Genomic DNA, 21,534 nt, shown 5'->3' with positions numbered 1-21,534 from the left:
TTTTCCATGAAGAGTTTTGAGGCATTGGTTTTGCCTACTGCAGACTGAACGTTGACATTTAATGAACAGTTTGTGTTGCTTGGCCAGCCCTCAGCATGTGCTTAACTCCATCATGTGTGAAGTCCCCATGAAGTCATTACCACATGCACATTAAGTGTCTGCAGGATCCGGTCCCTCAGTAGGCTACCCTAGAAGATGCTCAGAGGGGCTAGAACAGTTACACCACGTTAGTGTGACAGTCCCTGTAGGTTCTACAGTAGGTGGAGGATGTTGACATGGTAGGAGCAGTGGGAGAGAAGATTTTAGCTGTTGGAAGGGGATTTGGAGAGGAGCTGGAGGGCTGTAGTTTCCCAGATGACATAGAAGGAAACTAATGCAAATGGAGAAGGGTAGATTGCTGTGTAGACAGAGTGTGTAGATGTAGCCAAGGTACCTGTAGCCTAGCCAGATCAAGCAGTAGAGCAACAGCAGCACAGGCTACCCACGGGAGTACGACCCAGAGTCCCAGCTAGTCTTGTGTAGTCCATGCTTCCACTACTGTTATTTCAACTAGCTTGATGAAAGCTAGCTCATTTAGGTCTGGGTGTGTGCGCACTACAGCCACACTGTGGAGTGCCCCGTAGATATAGCTTAAGGGTCAAGAAGCAGGAGATACCAGTTATGGGGGAGATCCCAGCTGTAAGGCAGGATGCTTAAGGTCTTGAAGCATCAGGTTTCCCAGTCACTAACACAATGGGGAAATCTTCTCCACCTCCTGTAAGCTAGGGGCTGGCCACAGCCCCCACAGAAGACACAAGGGTTTCTAATTACCAGACTTAGGCTTGTCCCCCAGCTTGCTCACATGGACTTCATGTTAGACTGGCAAGCGCCAGTAGTTCTTATTGTGTGCCCAGTGGAGTTAGAATCCAGCTATTTACAGTAAAGTTAATCAAAAAGTCTATAGTTCAGCTGAGTGGCTTCCCCTGCCCCCAGATAGGACCCCAGGAGATGAGAGAAAGCCATTTGATTTACCTTGTCTAGTGCTAGCTTGCAGTCTTCTTCCTGTCCTCTATGCCACATCCTATTCTGGTGTCTATCCCTGCAGAGAGGTCTGTTCTGCTGCTGAATGGGGAAGAGCTACAAGGCCAGTAGTAGACGCCTGGCCTCAACAACTGCTGTTCCCTCCCCCAGAGGGACACATGCTACCACAAGACATTAGTGCACTCCAGAGATTTTATTTCTGCTCCCCCTCCCTTATTTTACAGTCATCTGCCATGGAAGATTTGGGACCTTGTCATCCAGCTGCTTCTCCTATGGAGTAGTGTCACAGTAACGAGAGAAACCACAGCCACCAATGAAAGCATGGCCAGAAGCACCAGGGTCAGGTCCAGTCTGGAGACAGGGTCTGGAGGAGGAGAGGTTAAGACAATCCAGATTTCTGTAGGGTCTGAAGTGTGGAGATGACACCTAGACTTCCCTGCCCCAGTGGTGCTCCCCCTACCGCTTAGGCCAGCCTTCATCAGAAAGATACTTGAATTGTCAACTCACTTTTTAGACTGTGAGCCAGCACCACCATCCCATTGATTGCCTTCTATTGGATGGCTGAGGCAATGCTAGCCCCAGTGCATTGAGTGCTATGGAGGCTCAGGGCATACAAGTCACCATTGAGGTGCCATAGTGTCCCCTCCCCCAAGTTTGCTGGGTTTTGAGACATCCTATGAATGTCCAAAGGATAAGGAAATAACCCAACATTGGCCCACTCATAGGAAGCACTCACAGGTGTGGTGTCAGCCAGCATTAGCTTACATATGGATCATCAAGGAGTGACTTCTGCATGTAGCCCCCCGCCCCCCATGAACATTTATATTAGAACCCCCTAGACAGCATTGACTTGCTGTATTCCAGGTTACTGTGCAAGATGCCAGTTGTCCTACTCGGGTTTAACAGAAAACTCACCCTTGTTCTCATAGATGTGCTCTCTCCACGGCTCAGGGCTCTCCTGGAAGATCACAGGGCCAGGAGAGCTCACCAGGTCCTGGGGCTCTCCTGTCCCATTGTTGATATCCAGGAACCGGCGGCCTCCTGGCAGATGGAATGGAGAGAGTTAGGGAGCTGTGAGTGCGCTGGACAGACAACCAGAGGGCCCATCATGATGAAATGCAGCATCACCATGGACTCTACCATGAGCCCTTACAGGCCTCCTGACAGGTTGTGGTACCAGGTATTAGATCTTCCTGAAGTGCTTATTTGAAGTGTGGGAGAAGATGGGAAGAAAGGCCATTTCATCAGGAGCAGCAGACACTCCACTCTCCAGAAGCAATTTCTAGTATTGTCTCCTACATGGGGCAGTTGTAGGAGATTAGGCCATTTACCTCTTCGTGTTAGCCCATCATACCCTAGCTAGCGCTACAGTACATGGTACAGGTACATAACGAGCTGGGCTGAACGCCTTGCAGTCAGTCAGTGTATAGCACAGGGCTGGGCAAACTTCTTGGCCTGAGGGCCACATTAGCACTGTAAAACTATATGGAGGGCCAGGTAGGGAAGGCTGTGCCTCCCCAAAGAGCCTGGCTCCCTCCCACTTCCTGCCCCCTGACTGCCCACCTCAGAAACCCCAACTCCTTGTCTCCTGACTGCCCCCTCCCAGGACCCCTGCCCCTAACTGCCCCCTGGGACCACACCCCTATCCAACCCCCCGCTCCCTGACAGCCCCTGCTGGACTCCAATGCCCCCTGAACCTCTGCCCAATCCAACCAGCCCCTGTCCCGACTGCCCCCTGGGACCCTCTGCCCCTTATCCAATGCCAACCCCCTTATGATGCTGCTCAGAGCAGCAGGAGCTCACAGCCCTACCAGAGTAGAGTGCTGGACAGCACAGGATGGGCTGGGGGCTAGCCTCCCTGGCCGGGAACTCAGGGGCCGGGGAGGATGGTCCTGTGGGTGGTAGTTTGCCCTCCTCCAATATAGCAGGACAGGCAGATCTCTGTTCACTGTGAGTCCTCTGGTATTTGGGATGGGAGCTTGTAGAAACCCACATGGGTTTCAGACCACTGGTGCCCAGATGAAGCCAGTCCGACTTACTTGTAGCAGCTCCTGATGGGCACATGGTCCTGCAGGGCTCCAGCCGAGAGGGGTAGCAAGCCGAGGCGCTACAGTAAATGTACACCTAAAATCCACACAAGTGAGAATGGAGTTAGTGAGTGACTGGCCAGTGCTGGTAGGAGCCAGGAAGTAGATCCACAGCTATCAGTTTGGTTCTGCATGTGCAGCGCCTCAGAAGAGACAATTTGAAGGTCAGGACCTGACTGAAATAGGAGCTCCTGCCCCTGCCCCCCCGACTTCCCCCTCCTCACCCGCTTTATATGCGGGCCCCTTCTCACCTCTCCCTCAAGCACCACCTGGGAGGCGGAGTCCACAAAGGCAAAGGTGGAGAGGACGAAGCGCTGGTGGTGAGTCGGGAAGGGCAGCTCAGATGAGGCAGGGCCCACGGGCACAAGCTGGGTTCTGTAGTTGTCTCCCAGGAACGGGCACCTGGGAGCAAGACATGAGAGAAGCGTGGACCAAGGAAACCGCCTTCCTCCTCCCCAAGCCATGCTCCCCCTCCATCCCAGCCACTCACCCGTCCACCAGGATGGGCCACTGCGGCTGCTGCAGGGGGTTAGCGCTTGGGGTGGCCCAGCACTGGTGTAGAACCAGAACCAGGGACGGGTCTGTTCTGTGCAGGATGCGAACCTCCATGTAGAGAGGGTCCCTGAGCACCTTCACCACAGGGTAGTCTCTCTCTGTGAGATAGGATCTGTAGCTCGGGTCTGTGGGGAGAGGGCAGCAGGAGAGCAGAGCTGAGACACCTGTGGTCCTTCAGGGGGATGGGATCTCAGTGCTGGAGTGAGGGGTCACCTACCTGTGGCGATGCGCAGCTCAAGCCGGAGGGGTCCTGCCTGGGTGACTGGAGCAGGTGTGGGGGGCAAGAAGACCTCGACCTGGACTGGCAGAAAGTCACTGGCATTGTAGATGCAGCGAGCATGGAGGCTGCACAGGAGAGAGCAGAGGGAGGAGACAGGGGCTGATGCTCTGTGAATTCACATTGAGGCCACGTGGTTTCTGGCAGTGACCTTATTAGTGCTTGAGACAAGCAGGGTCAGGCCCTATCAGTACTTGGATGGGGGACATCCAAGGATGCTAGTCTATCAACCCTTTTAGCAACTCAGATGTTCTTCCCTCCAACTCAGGGACTCAGCAGAAGTGCCCGAGCACGGCCACATGGGGGCCTTCTCAGACAGGCTAGAAGAACTTGCTTACTTGTAGTCACATCTCTTTTGGCAGCATTCTCAATGTAAGCGGGGGAATAGTCCCGCTCTTGTGGGGAACTTTCCTGACTTCTGCACTACTCCGGTGAAGTGGGCTAGCGAAAGGATCTGAGTCCTTGCTCCCACTTCCTTTACCCAGTGGTCTCCCTGCCCTTCAGGGCTCCCCTTCCACTCTGTCTGGTAGAGTCCTCGTAACCCCAACAAGGCTAGGCCCAGGATTCCTGAAGGAGCTTGACCCCCAACCCTGCTGTGGTCACCTAGGACAGGAGTTAGGGTGTCCCCACCCCAGGGTACTCTCTCTGCACTGGGCACTTCTCTGACCCATGACCATTACATACAAGATAAAGCAAATGCAAGTTATTTAATCAACAATTAATTTTAAAAAGAAGGAAACATGGGAAAGGTTAAAGGAAACACATGACCTGACTGTGTGACCCAGGCAAATCCAGCTCACACGGAGGACGGGAGCCCCCGGCCTCCTGACTCTCTGATTAGCCTGCCCACCCTGTCATTCAGGCTGACCTGGAGCATTGGGCTCTCCCCATTGTTCCTGAGGACTGTCAGTCTCAGGGTCCTGATTTCCCTGCCATCCTTCCCCTTTTAGTACTGGGAGCTAGCCAACCAAGACACCCCACTGAATGTTAGTAAGGGGGCAACAGTCCTTACATCAAGTTTGCCACCAACTGTTATCCAAGCTTTCTTTCTACCAACCCTGTAGGGAGTTATTAGTCCCTCAGGGTGGCCCCATGGAGCCCTTCTCAGGTCAGGCTGGCTGTGCCTACTTGTCATAGACTAACAGAGTTGGAAGGGACCTCTGGAGGCCATCTAGTCCAACCCCCTGCCCAGAGTAGGACCAATCCCAACTAAATCATCCCAGCCAGGGCTTTGTCAAGCCTGACCTTAGAAACTTCCAAGGAAGGGGATTCCACCACCTCCCTAGGAAACGCATTCCAGTGTTTCACCACCCTCCTAGTGAAAAACTTTTTCCTAATATCCAACCTAAATCTCCCCCACTGCAACTTGAGACCATTACTCCTTGTCCTGTCATCTGCTATCACTGAGAAGAGTCTAGATCCATCCTCTTTGGATTCACCTTTCAGGTAGTTAAAAGCAGCTATCAAATCCCCCCTCATTCTTCTCTTCTGTAGACTAAACAATCCCAGTTCCCTCAGCCTCTCCTCATAAGTCATGTGTTCCAGACCCCTAATCATTTTTGTTGCCCTTCGCTGGACTCTCTCCAATTTCTCCACATCCTTCTTGTAGTGTGGGGCCCAAAACTGGACACAGTACTCCAGATGGGCCTCACCAGTGCTGGATAGAGGGGAATCACTTCCCTCCATCTGCTGGCAGTGCTCCTACTAATGCAGCCCAATATACCAGTAGCTTTCTTGGCAACAAGGGCCCACTATTGATTCATAGCCAGCTTCTCGTTCACTCTAATCCCCAGGACCTTGTCTGTAGAACTGCTGCTTAGCCAGTCGGTCCCCAGCCTGTACCAGTAAATGGGATTCTTCCCTCCTAAGTGCAGGACTCTGCACTTGTCCTTATTGAACCTCAGATTTCTTTTAGCCCAATTCTCAATTTTCCTAGGTCACTCTGGACCCTACCTACCTCTCCCCCCCAATTTAGTGTCATCCATTAACTTGCTGAGGGTGTAAGCCATCCCATCATCCAGATCATTAATGATGAGCAAAACCAGCCCCAGGACTGACCCCTGGGGCATGCTGCTTGATACCAGCTGCCAACTAGACAGAGCTATTGATCACTACCCATTGAGCCTGATGACCTAGCCAGCTTTCGATCCACCTTTAGTCCATACTTTTTTGACTTGCTGTCAAGAATACTGTGGGATACTGTGTCAAACTTTGTTAGAGTCAAGGTATATCATGTCCACCGCTTTCCCCATATGCGCAGAGCCAGTTCTCATCATAGAAAGCAATCAGGTTGGTCAGGCATGACTTGCCCTTGGTGAATGCAACTTGGCTGGTCCTGATCACCTTCCTCTCCTCCAAGTGCTTCAGAACTGATTCGACCTGCTGCAGGATTTTTCCAGGGACTGAGGTGAGGCTGACCAATGTTGGCATTTGATCAGACAACGTAAAACCCTGACTCTTGGACAGTCAGCTGCACAGAGTGTCCTTCCCTTCACAAAGCAAGGTTTTGCCCCATGCCCCATTAGGGATCAGGTGCATTGCCCCACACTCAGAAAAGGGGATGTCTGACTGCAGGGAATCCATACCTGTAGAACATCCCCCAAGTCCTTTGGAGGTCAGGAGAGGCTGCTGAAAAATTGATGGATCAGATCTTTGCCAGGGGAAAGTATCTGGCCTCACGCTTCCACTGTGGAAGGGCTGAAGACTGCTCACCATCACTTCCTTGCTAGTCAATAGAGCAGGCCAACTTACATGAAGGTGCTGTCCCGGGTGATGGAGCCGTCTGGCCCAGTCCGGATGTCGATGCCAGAGATCAGCTGGTTCTCATAGATCAGTTTGTCATGGATCACCTGGAAGAGTGGAGACATGGGGCAGGTTAGTCCCCCAAGCCCCTGAGCAGAGCACTCACCCTGGCTTCCCGTGGGTGTCCCCTCACCTGGACTGTGGTGCCGCACTGCATGAGGGGGAAGCGGAAGATCACAAAAGCCTCAGTCATCCTGATGGGGTCACACCCTGCCTGGTCATAGGCTAGCCGGACACTCTCCAGGATGATGGGGTGATCAGACATGTCCCTGGAGACCACCAGAACAAAGTGACCATCCAGGAGGCACTGAACAGTGACTGCAACACAAAGGAGCAGGATTAAGTATAGATGGTCCCGGTAGAGGAATTGGGCAAGAGTTCCATGCCACACTCAGGATGATAGCTTGGAGAAGAGCCATGAGAAATATTAGAAAACAGGCCTTGTAGTGACCAAATTCTGCCTCTTTAGACAGAGAGAAGGTTAAGGGGTGACTTGATTACAGTCTAAGTATTTAAATAAGGTGTAGATCTGAGAGCGAGGGTAGTTAAGCCTTGGAATGGTTTGCCCAGGGTCATGGTGGATTCTCCATCACTGATAAGGCAAGACTGGATGTCTACTGAGAGATCTGCTCGAGGAATTATTTCAGGGAAAGTCTATAGCTTGTGTTATACAGGAAATCAGACTAATGATCACAATGGTCCCTTCTGGCTTTGGAAGCTATCAAATGAAGCCCCATGGGGGTAAGTGGGTTTGTCTGACACAGCATGATTGCAGCTCATGTTGTGCAGGAACGAGACACGAGCCGGCAGAGTTATCCTTCGATCTGATGATGGAGCACCAGCCTGTACTGTCTGATGGTTCTTCCTCTGCCACCACACATTTGGTGTTGGCTCTCAAGATCCGCCAGGCATTGGGCAACTGAGGAGAGACCGTGATGTAGGAAGGAATCCCTTTGCACACAACTGATGCCAGCTGCAGCCTAGGGTGAGAGTTACAAAGACATTGCATCCAAGGCTAGTTCACCATGCTAGTAGGTGGTGACCAAACTCATCTGAGAAGTACGGTGTGTCCCCAAGCTTCCCAGGACAGAGATGGCAAAAGGCTCCATAAGCTGACACAAGGCCAGGCCTCCTACCTGTGTTGCCATAGTAGCAGGGAGTAGTGAGGTCAGTCTCATCATAACAGCAGCCAGCCTGGAAGCAAGCAGCTTGGCCTGGGGCATCCGCACAGGGCATCTTCCCAGCCACCACACGGCACTGCTCCTCTGTGAGATGGGCCCCTAGAACAGCAGGGTGTGGATTAAGGAGAGCTAGAGATCCTCTGAAGGGATCACAAGAGACCCTTCCCCAGAGACTTTAAGATCTATAGTGACCTCTGGACAAGTGGCTGACCTCAATACCAGTCCAACCCTCCTCCCCTTCCCCAAAGGGCTGCAAGAGCTCCCACAGTGGTCCTCCATCCCAGCTCACCCTGCCCCCCACAACCATAACCTCAAACCACATACCACCTCAGACAGCATTGTGCTCAGATCCCCACCCCTGTCCTCCAGATGTAGCAGGTTGCCCTTCTTTGCATTAAGCCAGATACCAGGCTTAACATTTCACTTGGAAATTCAGGCTCCTGATCTGCTGCTGTGTCAGAGGAGAGCCCCCACCCACACCCTACAGCCCCCTCAACACAGCCAGCAGTGTGGTCCACTCCAATTTATCAGTTAGCTGTACCTAGAGGCAAAGTGGCTGCCACTCTGGTTTAGGGGGAGGGCTAGACAGGACTCTAAGAGTGCTGAGGGACTAAGAGCTGTGGAGAGCCTGTGCGAGACACATGGGGGGGAAGGAGACAGATTGCAAGCAGATGTGGGGGTGAGATATGAAGGGATACAACATCAGATCCCAAACCCTGGGATACTGGAGGAACAGGGGAAACCCCCTCTGAGCAGCCAATGGGAAGGACACATTGGTGCATGTGAGACTGGATTTTGCACCAAAGAAGCTCACCGACTTTGGAAGCAAGTGCCTTCCCCTAAAGCTTTGAAAAACCAGAAGGCAAATAGCCACCCCTTCCCCTTCAAATAAACTGGGGGTGGGGGGGGAGGAAACCAGCATGATTTCTAAACGAATCTCATTTTTGATCGTGCTTACAACACTGTCAACACTAGCTCTAACATGGCAGCCACAAGCAAGAGACAAGGTTCAGCTCCTCTGAAGACCACCACAGGAGTCAGAAGTGGACCATGAAACCTTCCATTGGAGGGGACCCACATGCACGCAAGCCAGTTAGAGGTCACAGACACCCCGACACACCTATGTTGCTTGGTGGAGGATATATTTGGGGCACCGGGCGCACCAGGCCCGGCTGCGGCTGGGGCACCGGGCGCACCAGGCCCGGCTGCGGCTGGGGCACCGGGCGCACCAGGCCCGGCTGCGGCTGGGGCACCGGGCGCACCAGGCCCGGCTGCGGCTGGGGCACCGGGCGCACCAGGCCCGGCTGCGGCTGGGGCACCGGGCGCACCAGGCCCGGCTGCGGCTGGGGCACCGGGCGCACCAGGCCCGGCTGCGGCTGGGGCACCGGGCGCACCAGGCCCGGCTGCGGCTGGGGCACCGGGCGCACCAGGCCCGGCTGCGGCTGGGGCACCGGGCGCACCAGGCCCGGCTGCGGCTGGGGCACCGGGCGCACCAGGCCCGGCTGCGGCTGGGGCACCGGGCGCACCAGGCCCGGCTGCGGCTGGGGCACCGGGCGCACCAGGCCCGGCTGCGGCTGGGGCACCGGGCGCACCAGGCCCGGCTGCGGCTGGGGCACCGGGCGCACCAGGCCCGGCTGCGGCACATGGCGCATGGTCTCCTCTGGGGTTAAGTCACGTTCAGTGGGCTTGGGGCAGGTCATGTTCACATCATAGGTGGCAGCGATGGCCCTGGCGCTCAGCAGTTCCTCCACTCGGACCTGCAGGTGGTTACGCCCATCCTGCAATAAAGAGACACCAATCAGTCAGCATTGTGGCCTAACAGACTCTCTGTAGGCGCTAAGCACAGTGCCCCCCAGCTGCACAGGCTGCTGTGACTGCAGGTATGGACCCATCTCCAGCTTCTGTTGTTGCTCAGGTACACTGGGGCGAGGCGTGCCAACCCCCCTCACCTTCTTCTGGACATGACAGCCATTGTAGCCAGCCGAGAAGATCATCGCTCCTTGCTCGCCAGATGTGACCCAATGGAGACAGATGGAGCAGTTGGTAACTTCGAAGGGTGTCCCAAACTCATCTGTGGAGAGAGTCATACAGGTCGTGGGTAAGGAAGAGTTAAAGCCCTTGATGAAGCTTAGCCAAGTAGCCATGTTTGGAACAGTGACTGTGGTTTGTCACATCCTTCGGTTTAGTGGAGTTTAGCATGGTGGGAAGCAGCTCTAAAGGTACAGGACGGCCCTCATTTACCAAGTCTGACCTAGAGCCAGGAGTGCTGAGAGTGGCTGAGCCAGGCCAGGCCATCCCATCCGACCCCATGTTTGGGCATGACAACAGGGAGGTGATCGCCCACAGAGGCCACAGGATCCAGGTGTCTGGAGCTCAAAGGGCCGAGTTACACCCGAGCTTGGGATACCCAGCCACATTTTGGTATGTCCTTTTACAGTCTCCCCCCAGCAGGGTTCCCTCTTTACCCTCTGCTATTTTGTGGGTCACGGTCAGCAGGCTGTTGTGAGGAAAGACTTCACTACCTGGATTCAACGGTTAGGGCTAACTCCAGTCTTTTCTCCAGGGGACAGAAGCCACAGACTCTCACTTCAGGAGACCAGGGTACTCAAGATTTGAGAGTAACAGCCAGGCCACCAAGAAGCACTAGAGTAGGACCTTCTTGTTCCCTTCCTAAAGCTCTCATTACATACTGTAGAAGTAAGAGGTTTCCACAGGAGACCCATAAAACCCTCCTGCATGTTTAAGAGGGCAGACGAGCAGGAGGCTTCTTAGCTTTCTTATGAAGCAGCCAGGCAGCTACTTACCCACAACTTTGAAGCGGACGGTGCGGCCCTGGCTGGGAAAGACCAGCAGCTGCATCCCATAGTCTCCACAGTCATACTCATGTTGCAAGACAGAGAAGCTGATCCTGTGGAAGTCCCCCTGCCCAAGGGCTATCCTTAGGGACCAGAGCAGCACTAAGCCCACAAAATACCTACAGGCCAGCCCCATGGCTGAAGATGCTAAGAAAGAAGCCCTGTCTAGCAGCCACTTCTCATAAGGGGGGAGGCTGTGGGACCGGGGCTTTGTAGGGTGAGTGGTGGGGAGGGGGCGGGGTGTGAATCAGATGAGCAGAGAGGCAACACCTGGGGAGCTGCCTGCTGCTGGGGAGGGGCCGGGTGAAAAGTGCAAAGCTCAGGGTGAAAGGGAAACATAACCGTCGAACCCTTCAGCCCTAAGACCCCCCTCCCATTGAATCCTCCTGTTATGCTACCTTTTCAGTGTTGCCAGCTCTCAGGATTTTATTGCAAGTCCCATGGTAACTGATGTTTTATTTCAAGCCCCATCTGCTGGAAACAAGGAACTAGCTGAGAACCTCAGTGTGCATTCAAAAGAAAAGTAAGTTTCTTGCCCTCACAGTTGCAGAGAAAAGCTTAAAAACAGGGCTCAAGCACACCCCAAGTGCCCCCAAAATTAGAAGGCCAAGTTGCCTGGAATCGAGGGGTCTAGTCAGTGTATCCTTCTGGGATCGGATGATTTAGTTGGGGATTGGTCCTGCTCTGAGCAGGGGGTTGGACTAGATGACCTCTTGAGGTCCCTTCCAAGCCTGATATTCTATGATTCGAAGTGGGCGGGCAGGCACAAGGTCGAGTCAGTGTGCAGGTGGCCATGGTATTGAATGAGGCCTTTTTCTTTCTTGTTCTGTGTGATTAGGTTATTGAAAAACTGGAGTGGATACAGAGAAGAGTCACAAATGCAATTTGCCGGCTGGAAGAAGTGCCGGCTAGCAAGAGACTTACAGAGCTCAGTCAGTTTAGCTTATCGAAAAGGAGATCAAGAAGTAGCTCAAGTACAGGGCCCAAGCACATTCATAGGGAGAAAAGACTGGCTATTAAAGGGCTCTCTAATCGAGTGGAGAAGGGTAGAACAAGATCCAGCGGTTGGAAGTTGGAGCCAGACAAATCCATGGACGATGCGTACAATAGCCTGGGGAGGCTGTACCTCCGCAAAGAGCCCCGCGTGGCCCTGCCCATGCACCGCCCAAGGCCCCCTCCTTCTGCTGCTGGTAGTTGGCCCCAGTCCAGGCAAGCAGGCTGCTCCTCTTCCAGGAAGCCTGCTGGGCTGGGGCTGGGGCTAGGGCGGCTAGGACTTGGGGTGGCTGGGGCCGCACCACCCAGTTCTCCAGGGCTGGGGGGAAAGGGAGGGCTGCCCGACGCCCACCCAGTGGTCTGGTGCTGGGGGGCAGCCCACCCACCCAGTGCTGCGGGGCTGATGGGGCAGCCTGTCTGGTGCTCTGAGTGTGTGTGTGTGCCCTGGCGCTTTGGGGCTGGTGGTGCTTGGGCAACCTGGGATTGGGAGGGGGGGCTGGTAGCCGCGGGAGGGAGGGATTCTGGGCTTTGGGGTGGGGCCTCAGGCTCAAGGGGTGGGCCGGGCCAGGGGCTAGCCTCCCCAAGCCTGTGGTTCACCCACCGTCCATGGCCAAATCTAAGGTAGACGTAAGGCACACATTTTGAAGGGTGACTAACCCTTGGAGCAGATGGCCACTGGAAGTGGTGGATTCTCGATCAGGCTATGTCTACACTGCTGCAGTGCTGCCCTGTAGTGCTGACACTTACTGCAGCAACGCTGTCGTAAATGCACCGCTCCGAGAGGTAGGACGATGGCAGAGTTCTTCCAGTGAGCTCATGGCATCTACCCTGGGAGAGAGGTTGGATTAACTACGTCTCTCAGGAGGGTGAATTTTTCACAGCCCTGAGGGACACACCTGGGTCAACCTAACTTTCCAGTGTAGACCAGCCCACAGGCGGCCTGTCTGGAAGACGCTTTACTCAGACACAAGTTATCGGGCTCCATGCAGAGGTAACAGGGTGACATTCTCTGGTCTGTGCTCTGCTGGAGGTCAGATTGGTTGATCTAAGGGTCCCTTCTGGCCTGAAAATCCATGAACCTATGAAAAAACCCCTCAAGTGTATTTTTTGGTGTGAAAAATCTCATGATTTTTGCAGCAATCTCTTGATTTTTGGCTCTTTGGGGTTGGGGCTCCCCGTCTCATCTCCCTCGCTCTTTCTGCCCTTCTCACTGCCGAGAATATCGCCAACCCTGAGCGCTCAAAAATCATGAGGCCCCCCAAACTCATGAGCTTCCCTTAAAAATCATGAGATTTTAAAAATAACAAATTTGTGGCTATTTTAAAATGCTTTTCTGGCTTTTGAATCTGCGGAGGTCATGCTTTGAAGCTTCTCTGTCTCTACAGTTATTATGTATTTGTATTCCTGCAGTGCTTAAGAGCTCCGGTCGTAGAGCAGGACCCCATTGGGCCAGGCACCATACAAACATAAAACAAAAAGATGAGGCTTGAAACCCTTTTTTAAAAAGGAAAGCTGACGTTCTGGTATGTTCACCTGACTCCAGGAGCTGGAGCTTTAAGAAAAGCACAATTATTGCATCACTCACAATAACATGATGAGAGTTGGTAACTCTGTCTCTGCTTCTTCCCCACTTCCCTGCTGTGTTGTGAACACTGGGGCGGGGGGGGGGGGCGGGGCATCAGGGGAGGAATGTAAAACTCATTCAAAGATGCTTTATCTTTGCGGCAGGGCAAGCAAGGTGTGTAGAGAAACTGCTCCTGTTTCTGGGGAATGGAGAACGGGCCCCTGAGCCTGATGCTAACAGCTGCCAAATACACCTCCCCCACAGCTCTGCTAGTACTCTTAACTCTGACCTACACACATGCTGCTAGTCTGGTCTTCTGTCCCACTGTTCTGCACCCCCTTGCCCTGTATGTCAATCTCTGGCTTGCAATTTTAACTGCTCCTGCTTGGGCCCACACTGAGATTTAAACTCCATGATCTTCAGAGCAAAAACCAGGCGATTCTGAACTAAAAGGACGAAAAGAAAAGGAGTACTTGTGGCACCTTAGAGACTAACCAATTTATTTGAGCATGAGCTTTCGTGAGCTACAGCTCACTTCATCGGATGCATACTGTGGAAATTGCAGAATACATTATTATATACACAGACACCGTGAAACAATACCTCCTCCCACCCCACTCTCCTGCTGGTAATAGCTTATCTAAAGTGATCATCAAGATGGGCCATTTCCAGCACAAATCCAGGTTTTCTCACCCTCCGCCCCCCCCACAGACAAACTCACTCTCTTGCTGGTAATAGCCCATCCAAAGTGAGCACTCTCTTCACAATGTGTATGATAATCAAGGTGGGCCATTTCCTGCAGGAATCCAGGTTCTCTCACCCCCTCACCCCCCTCCAAAAACCACACACACAAACTCTCCTTACAACGTGCATGAAAATCAAGGTGGGCCATTTCCAGCACAAATACAGGTTTTCTCACCCCCCCACCCCCATACACACACAAACTCACTCTCCTGCTGGTAATAGCCTATCCAAAGTGACCACTCTCCTTACAACGTGCATGAAAATCAAGGTGGGCCATTTCCAGCACAAATACAGGTTTTCTCACCCCCCCACCCCCATACACACACAAACTCACTCTCCTGCTGGTAATAGCCTATCCAAAGTGACCACTCTCCTTACAACGTGCATGAAAATCAAGGTGGGCCATTTCCAGCACAAATCCAGGTTTTCTCACCCCCACCCCCACCCCACCCCAAAACCCACACACACAAACTCACTCTCCTGCTGGTAATAGCCTATCCAAAGTGACCACTCTCCTTACAACGTGCATGAAAATCAAGGTGGGCCATTTCCAGCACAAATCCAGGTTTTCTCACCCCCACCCCCACCCCACCCCAAAACCCACACACACAAACTCACTCTCCTGCTGGCAATAGCTCATCCAAACTGACCACTCTCCCCACAATGTGCATGACAATCAAGGTGGGCCACTTCCAGCATAAATCCAAGTTTAACCAGAAGGCCGGGGGGGAGGGGGTAGGAAAAAACAAGGGGAAATAGGCTACCTTGCATAATGACTTAGCCACTCCCAGTCTCTATTTAAGCCTAAATTAATAGTATCCAATTTGCAAATGAATTCCAATTCAGCAGTTTCTCGCTGGACTCTGGATTTGAAGTTTGTTTGTTGTAAGAGAGCGACCTTCATGTCTCTGATTGCGTGACCAGAGAGATTGAAGTGTTCTCCGACTGGCTTATGAATGGTATAATTCTTGACATCTGATTTGTGTCCATTTATTCTTTTACGTAGAGACTGTCCAGTTTGACCAATGTACATGGCAGAGGGGCATTGCTGGCACATGATGGCATATATCACATTGGTGGATGTGCAGGTGAACGAGCCTCTGATAGTGTGGCTGATGTTATTAGGCCCTGTGATGGTGTCCCCTGAATAGATATGTGGGCACAGTTGGCAACGGGCTTTGTTGCAAGGATAGGTTCCTGGGTTAGTGGTTCTGTTGTGTGGTATGTGGTTGTTGGTGAGTATTCGCTTCAGGTTGGGGGTCTGTCTGTAGGCAAGGACTGGCCTGTCTCCCAAGATTTGTGAGAGAGTTGGGTCATCCTTCAGGATAGGTTGTAGATCCTTAATAATGCGTTGGAGGGGTTTTAGTTGGGGGCTGAAGGTGACGGCTAGTGGCGTTCTGTTATTTTCTTTGTTAGGCCTGTCCTGTAGTAGGTGACTTCTGGGAACTCTTCTGGCTCTATCAATCTGTTTCTTCACTTCAGCAGGTGGGTATTGTAGTTGTAAGAATGCTTGATAGAGATCTTGTAGGTGTTTGTCTCTGTCTGAGGGGTTGGAGCAAATGCGGTTGTATCGCAGAGCTTGGCTGTAGACGATGGATCGTGTGGTGTGGTCAGGGTGAAAGCTGGAAGCATGTAGGTAGGAATAGCGGTCAGTAGGTTTCCGGTATAGGGTGGTGTCTATGTGACCATTGTTTATTAGCACTGTAGTGTCCAGGAAGTGGATCTCTTGTGTGGACTGGACCAGGCTGAGGTTGATGGTGGGATGGAAATTGTTGAAATCATGGTGGAATTCCTCAAGGGCTTCTTTTCCATGGGTCCAGATGATGAAGATGTCATCAATATAGCGCAAGTAGAGTAGGGGCGTTAGGGGACGAGAGCTGAGGAAGCGTTGTTCTAAATCAGCCATAAAAATGTTGGCATACTGTGGGGCCATGCAGGTACCCATAGCAGTGCTGCTGATCTGAAGGTATACATTGTCCCCAAATGTAAAATAGTTATGGGTAAGGACAAAGTCACAAAGTTCAGCCACCAGGTTAGCCGTGACATTATCGGGGATAGTGTTCTTGACGGCTTGTAGTCCATCTTTGTGTGGAATGTTGGTGTAGAGGGCTTCTACATCCAGAGTCCAGCGAGAAACTGTTGAATTGGAATTCATTTGCAAATTGGATACTATTAATTTAGGCTTAAATAGAGACTGGGAGTGGCTAAGTCATTATGCAAGGTAGCCTATTTCCCCTTGTTTTTTCCTCCCCCCCTGCCCCCCCGGCCTTCTGGTTAAACTTGGATTTATGCTGGAAGTGGCCTACTTTGATTGTCATGCACATTGTGGGGAGAGTGGTCAGTTTGGATGAGCTATTGCCAGCAGGAGAGTGAGTTTGTGTGTGTGTGTGTGGGGGGGGGGGGGGTTAAAAAACCTGGATTTGTGCTGGAAATGGCCCACCTTGATTTTCATGCACATTGTAAGGAGAGCGGTCACTTTGGATAGGCTATTACCAGCAGGAGAGTGAGTTTGTGTGTGTGGGTTTTGGGGTGGGGTGGGGGTGGGGTGAGAAAACCTGTATTTGTGCTGGAAATGGCCCACCTTGATTTTCATGCACGTTGTAAGGAGAGTGGTCACTTTGGATAGGCTATTACCAGCAGGAGAGTGAGTTTGTGTGTGTATGGGGGTGGGGGGGTGAGAAAACCTGTATTTGTGCTGGAAATGGCCCACCTTGATTTTCATGCACGTTGTAAGGAGAGTTTGTGTGTGTGGTTTTTGGAGGGGGGTGAGGGGGTGAGAGAACCTGGATTCCTGCAGGAAATGGCCCACCTTGATTATCATACACATTGTGAAGAGAGTGCTCACTTTGGATGGGCTATTACCAGCAAGAGAGTGAGTTTGTCTGTGGGGGGGGCGGAGGGTGAGAAAACCTGGATTTGTGCTGGAAATGGCCCATCTTGATGATCACTTTAGATAAGCTATTACCAGCAGGAGAGTGGGGTGGGAGGAGGTATTGTTTCACGGTGTCTGTGTATATAATAATGTATTCTGCAATTTCCACAGTATGCATCCGATGAAGTGAGCTGTAGCTCACGAAAGCTCATGCTCAAATAAATTGGTTAGTCTCTAAGGTGCCACAAGTACTCCTTTTCTTTTTGCGAATACAGACTAACACGGCTGTTACTCTAAAAGGACGAACCATCTCTAGGGAGTGGCTGTAGCACACTCATTAACATCCATGTGAACCAGCCACTAGAGAGCAACAGATCCCCAAGCTCCCCTCATGCGGGTGACATCGTCATCTCTCTACAGGTGTAGTCCTGGCCCCTAGTCACCCTGGTGCTTTATCCCATCACCAACCCCATAAGGGACACCAGCTGAGACCTATCATTACATGTCATACCTTTGGAAGGATCAGGCCTGCTCAGTGCTGAGTAGGGGGATCTGTGGGCAAAACCCAGGAGGTCCAGAAAACAGTGGTGTTAATTCACTAGGAGTCACTGCGTTCTGTCTGAGTCAGTGTTGGAACAGGGCTCTGGCGTGGTGCCAGGGGCTGATGGAGGTGCCATTGTTCTGATGAGGTGTGGAACTGAGGCCCATGATTGTTAATGATTTTATAGCTCTTTTAAAATAAGATTAAGGGGGTTAGCCCTAGTGGCCTGTGCAGAGTCCAAGTTAGGGGTGAAACTAGTGAAAAAGCAGGGAGGCCTCATACCAGGCCTTGAAGAAGCCTAACCTGGCCAAGTATGGAGCTCCACAGAACGAGGCAGGCCTCAGCCTGAGCTATGTGAAACCTGAGGATGGGATGTAAGGACACCTCAGTAGGCTTAGGCCTCTTGAGCTTCTCTTGGCTGGTGGTTTTCCTAGGCTCTGTCTGTCTTTTTCTCATGGCACTGCTAACCCTCAGTACGTTTACAGTACAAAATTATTTCAAAATTATTCTATTCGAATTTTCGGAAGCTATTTTATACGTTCGGTCTTCTGTGTCCCCACTAAAGCGGGTGAATTTGGCAGATTGCGTCCACAGTACCAAGGCTAGCATCAAATGTCAGAGCCGTGCACTGTGGGTAGCTATCCCACAGTTCCCACAGTCCCTGCCGCCCATTGGAATTCTCTGTTAAGCTCCCAGTTAAGCATGATGGGGCAAAAACATTCTGGCGGGTGTTTCTGGATGTGTGTCATCAGAAAGCTACGACAGACAATCGTTTCGCCCCTTTTTGGCATGCAGACGCCATACTGCTTTCAGCAGATGGTGCACTACTGCTCTCCTGCTACGATGAAACCACCTCTCCAACTCAACTCTGCTCGGCCATCGTGAACCGAGCAACACAGCTTCTGCCACCAACTCTGCTCTCCCGCTATTGCCACGCTTGCGAGCTTCTCCATGAACACAGACAGCACGGCATGTGGCGATTGGGAGATCATGGTGCTGTTGGGCCAGGTTCTGGGCCCGGGAAACAAGCACAGACTGGTGGGACCGCATAGTGTTGCAGGTATGGGATGATTCCCAGTGGCTGCGAAACTTTCGTATGCGTAAGGCCACTTTCATGGAACTTTGTGACTTGCTGTCCCCTGCCCTGAAGCGCAAAGACACCAAAATGAGAGCAGCCCTCACAGTTGAGAAGCAAGTGGCCATAGCCCTGTGGAAGCTTGCAATGCCCGACAGCTACCGGTCAGTCGGGAATCAGTTTGGAGTGGGGAAATCTACTGTGGGGGCTGCTGTGCTGCAAGTAGCCAATGCAATCAATGACCAGTTGCTATCAAGGGGAGTGACTTTGGGAAACGTGCAGACCATTGTGGATGGCTTTAATGCGCTGGGATTCCCTAAGTGCCGCGGGCAATAGACGGAACACATATCCCCATCTTGGCCCCGGAACACCAGGGCAGCCAGTACATAAACCGCAAGGGGTACTTTTCCATTGTGCTGCAAGCACTGGTGGATCACAAGGGACGTTTCACCGACATCAACGTGGGATGACCTGGAAAGGTGCATGACGCTTGCATCTTCAGGAACTCTGGTCTGTTTGAACAGCTGCAGGAAGGAACTTACTTCCCAGACCAGAAAATTACTGTTGGGGATGTTGAAATGCCTATAGTTATCTTGAGGGACCCAGACTACCCCTAAATGCCATGGCTCATGAAGCTGTACATAGGCACCCTGGACAGTAGTAAGGAGCAGTTCAACTCTAGGCTGAGCAAGTGGAGAAAGGTGGTAGAATGTGCATTTGGACGTTTGAAAGCACGCTGGTGCAGTTTACTGACTTGGCTAGATCTCAGCACAACCAATATTCCAATTGTAATTGCTGCTTGTTGTGTGGTCCACAATATCTGTGAGAGTAAGGGGGAGACATTTATGGCGGGGTGGGAGGTTGAGGCAACTTGCCTGGTGACAAGTTTCACACAGCCAGACAACAGGGCGATTAGAAGAGCGCAGCAGGGCGCGCTGCACATCAGAGAAGCTTTGAAAGCCAGTTTCATGACCGGCCATGGTACGCTGTGAGAGTTGTTGGTGTTTCTCTTAAAGTTACCTGCCCCCCCCCCATATATATATATGAAAGGAAATAAAGTCACAATTGTTTAAAAACCGTTCTGTATTAGTTGTTGCACAAAACATTGAGAGAAATCAGAAGCTAGAGGGGGGTATTGGGTTACGGGGGTGGACGAGGAGGAGGGAAGGACTAGTCCAGAAACCAAATCAAAATTTAGGATATGCCAGTTTTCTGCTGCTTGTGCAATCCTCTGGGGTTGACTGTGTTGGTCCCCGCAGCCTTCCCCCCCTGCCCCCCGCCATGTTCTTGGGCGTCTGGGTGAGGAGGCTATCGAACTTGGGGAGGAGGGAGGGCGGTTGGTTATCCAGGGGCTGCAGCAGCAGTCTGTGGTCTTGCTGCCTTTCCCACATTAGATCCACCATACAGCGGAGCATATCAGTTTGCTCCCCCATAAACTTGACCATAGCATCCTGCCTGCTCTCATCGCCCACATCCTTCCTCTCTTCATATTCATGTAACGCTTTACGCGACTCCGCAATTGTTTGCCTCCATGCATTCAACTGGGCCCTATCAATGCAGGAGGACTGCAAGAGCTCAGCAATCGTCGTCCCGAGTTCATTTTTTCCACCTTCTAATCTGGACCAGCCTCTGGGACAGAGTAGATAGGGGCCACATTGAAACATTTGCGCCTGCTGCAGGAGAAGAAAAAGGGAGAGTAGTATTTTAAAAGATACAGTTTAGAGAACAAAGGGGACGCTGTTTCTCAGTGAAACAGGCAATTCATAATACACAGCACATGTTCTTTCTGTACAAGGTCTCATTTTGCCTCTCATACTGAAGTGCCTGCCACTTTGGTGTGAGTAAGCCATCACATGCGGCCGGGCAACAGAATTCAGCTTGCAACTCCTTGATTATATGTACGACACTGTTCTGTGTCCCTGGAGTAGCCTCTTTCCATCATGGCCGTGGAGAGTTTAATGTACGTATTTGCGTTCCTTTTTTTGGAACATAGTTGTACCAGAAGAGATTCGTCTCCCCAACATGCAATGAGATCCAGTACCTCCCGTTCGGACCAAGCTGGAGCTCGTCTGCGAATCCGGGACTGCGTGGTCTCTTGAGATGGTGGACTCTGCATGGTCTCCTGTGATGGTGGACTGTGCTGATGGTGACCAAACAGGAAATTCAAAAGTTCCCGGGGCTTTTCCTGCCTACCTGGCTAGTGCATCGGAGTTCAGAGAGTTGTCCGGAGCGGTCACAAGGGAGCATTCTGGGATAGCTCCCGGAGGCTAATATTGTCAAATTGCGTCCACAGTATCTCTAACCCGGAACTGCGATCTCAGTTTTAGTGTGGCTACTCCACTTGCCGAGGTGGAGTACAGAAATCGGAGTAAAGAGCCCTTTAAATCGAAAAAACTGGTTTGGTCGTGTGGATGGAACCAGTTTGATTTTGAGGTAGCTCGCCTAATTCAGAAATAACCGCTTACTGTAGACCAGGCCCAAGTCTCCCTACTTCAGCAGGAGAAACATTTGGCCACTTTTCTATCTCACTCAGCACTTTTCCCCTAAGTGGAGAAGTTTCATCCTCTCCTCCAACTCTCTCCTGTCTAGTGTCTCTGCCCCTGAAGTCAATGGAAGGATTCCCATGGACTTTGAAGCAGGCCTTTTCTGTCAGGGGAAAATCATCCCTCACCTTCTGTGTCTGGAAGAAACCCCACGCAATGACATTTTATACATGTTCAGAATTGGCCTTTCAGTAGGCTACTGAGGCCTCCCTTCTTCTTCACCCTGCCTTTAGAATTAGGGATGGCCAGGGTTTTCCGTTTAAAGATTTTAATAGGCAGCAGTAGCAGAAATACAGAACTTACACCCTTGTGTCTGAAACTTGTCCTTCTGCTGCCACCCTATTGTTTTGGCTCCAGGGTAGTTCGGTTAGCTAAGCCTTCCCTCTCCATCACTGCAGTCCTGGAAAGCACACTGCCCACCCCCC

General features: G+C 52.0%; 1 protein-coding gene across 1 annotated transcript; it reads right to left on the bottom strand.

Annotated features, from left to right (window-relative positions):
- Window positions 1-1,909: 1,909 nt before the first annotated feature.
- On the bottom strand, window positions 1,910-10,913 carry LOC141989721 (zona pellucida sperm-binding protein 1-like). Its single transcript, XM_074956648.1, has 11 exons — window positions 10,727-10,913; window positions 9,872-9,993; window positions 9,043-9,700; window positions 7,878-8,021; window positions 6,875-7,059; window positions 6,691-6,788; window positions 3,880-4,007; window positions 3,598-3,787; window positions 3,359-3,509; window positions 3,060-3,144; window positions 1,910-2,061 (listed from the first exon to the last, which is right to left on the bottom strand). The coding sequence occupies exons 1-11, from the start codon at window positions 10,911-10,913 to the stop codon at window positions 1,910-1,912; spliced, it is 2,100 nt and encodes a 699-aa protein (XP_074812749.1).
- Between the last annotated feature and the right edge of the window lie 10,621 nt (window positions 10,914-21,534).

The sequence above is a fragment of the Natator depressus genome, chromosome 6 (genome assembly GCF_965152275.1).
Source record: "Natator depressus isolate rNatDep1 chromosome 6, rNatDep2.hap1, whole genome shotgun sequence".
NCBI classification, from domain to species: Eukaryota; Metazoa; Chordata; order Testudines; family Cheloniidae; genus Natator; species Natator depressus.
This window is presented reverse-complemented; position numbering and strand designations above follow the sequence as displayed.